Consider the following 4294-nt stretch of genomic DNA (forward strand, 5'->3'; position numbering starts at 1 on the left):
TTTTTTTTAGAATAAATATAATACTCTCATATAATCTTATCCTATATTTTAGAGTGAAATATGACTCCAGCATGTAAGTTTTAAATGATTAAATGATTCGCAAGTACCTTTTTCGCCATTTCAATAGAAGGTCTTTCGATTGGAGTTCTTTTGGCCATCTCAAGCAGAAGCCTCTTGAGTTTTCTCGGCATGGCCAGCTTTTGATTGGGAGACAAATTAAACTTGGCTGTAGCCCAGAGAACAGCTGCTACCCCATACACACACGCCTAGAGATGAGCAAAAGCACACTGTAAACCACATTCATTTAAACAGATCACACTGTGTCACTAGACAGCGACAAACCTTTTCTGTCACAATTCCATGTTCTTGAAACTCAGGAGCCAGAAAAAATGCATCACAGGAGGCTGAGAAGGACAACAGGAACAAAATCAATGAACTAATAACAATTATAATAATTGCATTCACTTGAGAACATGTGAGTGTTGTTCTAAAGTGTGAGTTATTCTACATGTAAAGCTCATTCTGATTTAATATCGACTCTTCATTGACAGCTGTTATGAGTTGTGATGGTAATGAGATGTTCTGTAGTTCTCGTACCTGAGTTTTTAGGTCTCAGCAACAGCATCTCTCCTTCGCAGCCCACATACACAGAGTCCAGACACAGGTAGTCTAACGTAACACAGCACAGTTATTTTTCTCAAACAGGAGCCACAGATCACAGAGGTCATGTAAACGTGGAGCAAAACAGCTGTTAAATAAATACTGGTATTAGTTTGTGTTAAATAGGAGATGGTTGGTAACACTCTCTAACTATCTGAACGTGGGTAGTTGGCAAATAATAGACATTTCCTGATTCAACATTCAAGATTTTAGGTTAACATTTATAGGGATGTCAAGTCACTTTTAAAAATTAGCATATTAGAATGATTTCGATAAGGAACAATTCAGCTTTGTTTACAGCAATAAATTACATTTTAACAGATATTCACATAGAAAACAGCTATTTTAAATTCTAATAATATTTCACAATTTTTACTGTATTTTTTCCCAAGTTAAATGCAGCCTTGGTGAGCCGAAGAAACTTATTTCAAAAATCTTAATTATTCCAAACTTTTGACTGGAAGTATGTATTAATTGTTTTGTATATTATTTTCACTAATTTATTATTATTTTTTTTTTTTTTTTCATTTTTGATCATGTTTTAAGTTTTTTGATGTTCACTTTACTTCTTCAGTGTGAGAAATGAATTTTCAAAACTACAGATATTCTATCAGGTCCCTGCATAAAAAAATCATACAAGTATTAGAAAAGGTTATTTAAAAGAGTTTTAAATAGAGTTGCAGAGAGGCGGAAACCTTTTGGAAAATTTTCGGAACATTTCCAGAATTTTTGGAAACCATCTGACATTTTTTTGAAATTTTGGGGAATTTCTGGAAACTTTCCAAAAAATCCTAAAAAAAAAAAAAGTAATAATAATAATAAAATAAAATAAAAAATTGCAACTCTACTTTTAAATGAAACATCATCAACTCCTCCTGTGCCCCACCGACTCCCATAGTATGGAAAAAACAAATACAATGGAAGTCAATGGCTACCGTCAACTGTTTGGTTACCAACATTCTTCAAAACATCTTCTTTTGTGTTCAACAGAAGAAAGGAATTCATAAAGGTTTAGAACAACATGAGTGCGTGAATAAATGACATAAATTTCATTTTTGGGTGGACTATCCCTTCAATATCAAGTTACTATGAACATAATACCTAAATAAAGACAAAGCAAAGTATCTTTGATGTGCACGACTGACCTGGGAGGTCGATGTAGGTCTGTAGCGTGGAGAGACACGTGTAGCATAAAGCCCAGAGCTCATTGACTGAGAACGGCTGAGCAGAGCATGAGAGCAGCTCCCGCAAAGAGATCCACTGAGAAAAAGACAAAGAAAACAACACGTTATTAATTTTACATCAACATAAGTGCTTCATTTAGTTCCAGGTTTAAGGCAGGACACTACAATATACAATATAGGGTAAAAAAAAAAAACACAAATTTTCACCATATTTGAGGAATAAAATGTTAAATATAAATCAGGTGAATGTTATATGAGCAAATCCCTCAGTAAAAACCTTCAGAATATAAATAGAAATAAACCTGTAAAGTTTGGTGTGTAAGTGTTACTGGAGTGGAGAAAAAACTCACCGTCTTTAAATATATGTAATAAAACTGAAATCTACAGATGCAAATAGATAAAGTGCAATAAAATAAACACTTACATTTTTTATTTTGGATGTTTTATTTCACTAGTCTGAAAGATATGGAAGAGTATTTCCACCACAGAATAAAAAAGTAATTGCAACTTTTTATCTCACAATTCTGACTTTTTTCTCTGATTTCTTAGTTTACATCTTGCAATTCAGTTTTTTAGTTACCATCATGGAATAAAAATTGTAAAAAAGACATTTGGGAAATTTTTTTCTCACAATTTCTTCTCAGAATTCTGACTTTATATCTCGCATTTTTGAGTCTTTTGTACTCAATTCTGAGTTTATATCTCACAATTCTGACTTTTTTTCTCATAATTGAGAGTTTTGTATCTCTCAATTATGAGAAATAAACTCAGAATTGAAAATAAATTCAAATTGTGAGAAATAAACTCAGTATTGAAAAAAATTCAAATTGTGAAAAATAAACTCAGAATTGAAAATAAATTCAAATTGTGAGGAAAAACTCAGAATTGCAGAAAAAATCTAATTATGAGAAATAAGCTCAGAATTGCATGAAAAAAATCAAAATGTGAGAAATTGGATGCAAAATTCTGAGAAAAAAAGTAAAAAGTGTGAGATATAAATTCAAAACTGTGAGATAAAAAAGTCCCAATTACCTTATTTTTTATCGCATGACGGAAATTAGGCTCAATACACAGAAGGCATGTTATGGAAGCGAAATAGCCCAAAATGTAAAAACTGCATGAAAAAAACAATGGCTTTAACGGAAGTGCCTCGCCTTAAATTAACAAAAAAGTCACATTTGGATTGTTTTGCATCAACAAACGCACCTGATTCTGAGATTCCTCATTCAGGCACAGCACAGTTTTGTTGCCGAGGTTGGAGCTGCGCACTTCAGCGTCTGTCTGAGTTCCTCCGTCTTCCGATGACGCGGGGCTCCGAGCATCTGCATCTTCAGTGTGAACCGTATCGCATGCGTCGGGTTCTTCCTCTCCCTCCGAGTCTGAACCCCTGGGTTTGGGCCGCCGCAGTGTCCCGCTCCAGCTCTCCTCCTCCGTGATCTCGGACAGGTCGGTCATCATCATGCTGATGGGCGCGTGGGACGGAGGACAGAGCGCCGGAGGGTTGTTGGAGTCTGGGACGGAGCAGGAGCGGTTCAGGGCTCTCCTGGCTCTCCCGGGCCGCCTCTCCTGACTCCTCCTGTGCTCCGGAGAACTGTTCTGAGACCTACTGTCTGGCGAAGGCTCGACCGAACCTCCAGACCAGACCAGACCTCTGCGCCTCAGCAGCAGCTCCTCGCCGTCGTATGAATCAGAGGAGCAGTTTCTCATCATGGTCTGATCGCCGGCGGGATTCTCCGTGGAGTTCGATCTCGAGGCTTTGAGATCCAGAAACTGGAAATTGGATTTCTCCCATCCATCTGTGAACAGACAGAAAGATTTGACCATGCCAGATGCTAGATCAGTGATTCACAAACCTTTTTTGTCAGCCAAGTTCAAGCTAACAGACTTAATATTTTAAGTTTATATTTTAATAATTTAACAACAAATGTGCATGTTCATGGTTCTCGTGTCAGTTAACGGTCACATGACATGCAGGTAAGCAAATAAATTATTTGTATTCTTTTTTTATTTTTTATTATTATTCTCTTATGTCAGTTAATGATTGCATGTGTCACGGGTCGTGGTGCGGAGGAAGCACACGGAGAGGAAGTAATCGACGACGGAGTCTTTAATTATCAAAACAAGAACAAAACACTTGGAAACAGAGGGAGACAACAACCACGATGTAACTTTAAGGCAATACAAGGTAACAGGAGCCCTCCCTGGGCTAAACTCGGGGACAGGAGCCCTCCCTGGGCTAAACTCGGGGGGATAGGAGCCCTCCCTGGGCTAAACTCGGGGACAGGAGCCCTCCCTGGGCTTAACTGGGGATCCGGAGCCCGTCCTGGGCTAAACGAGGAATCAGGAGCCCTCCCTGGGTTTAACTGGGGATCAGGAGCCCTTCCTGGGCTAAACGGGGAATCAGGAGCCCTCCCTGGGCTTAACTGGGGAACAGGAGCCCTCCGTGGGCT

General features: G+C 38.1%; 1 protein-coding gene across 1 annotated transcript in view; it reads right to left on the bottom strand.

The window, feature by feature from the left end:
* Positions 1 to 4294, bottom strand: part of LOC107663564 (protein very KIND-like) — a gene marked incomplete at its 3' end in the record, with an annotated part of 60427 nt that overhangs the window by 36170 nt on the left and 19963 nt on the right. Inside the window, exons 6-10 of the mRNA XM_016453802.1 lie at positions 3051 to 3640; positions 1806 to 1920; positions 598 to 669; positions 343 to 404; positions 108 to 266 (exon numbers count right to left, since the gene is read on the bottom strand). Of these exons, the coding sequence (XP_016309288.1) occupies positions 108 to 266; positions 343 to 404; positions 598 to 669; positions 1806 to 1920; positions 3051 to 3640 (998 nt within the window). The remainder of the gene's footprint in view (positions 1 to 107; positions 267 to 342; positions 405 to 597; positions 670 to 1805; positions 1921 to 3050; positions 3641 to 4294) is intronic.

Source organism: Sinocyclocheilus anshuiensis, unplaced genomic scaffold (assembly GCF_001515605.1).
Source record: "Sinocyclocheilus anshuiensis isolate Anshui unplaced genomic scaffold, SAMN03320099.WGS_v1.1 scaffold2329, whole genome shotgun sequence".
NCBI lineage: Eukaryota > Metazoa > Chordata > Actinopteri > Cypriniformes > Cyprinidae > Sinocyclocheilus > Sinocyclocheilus anshuiensis.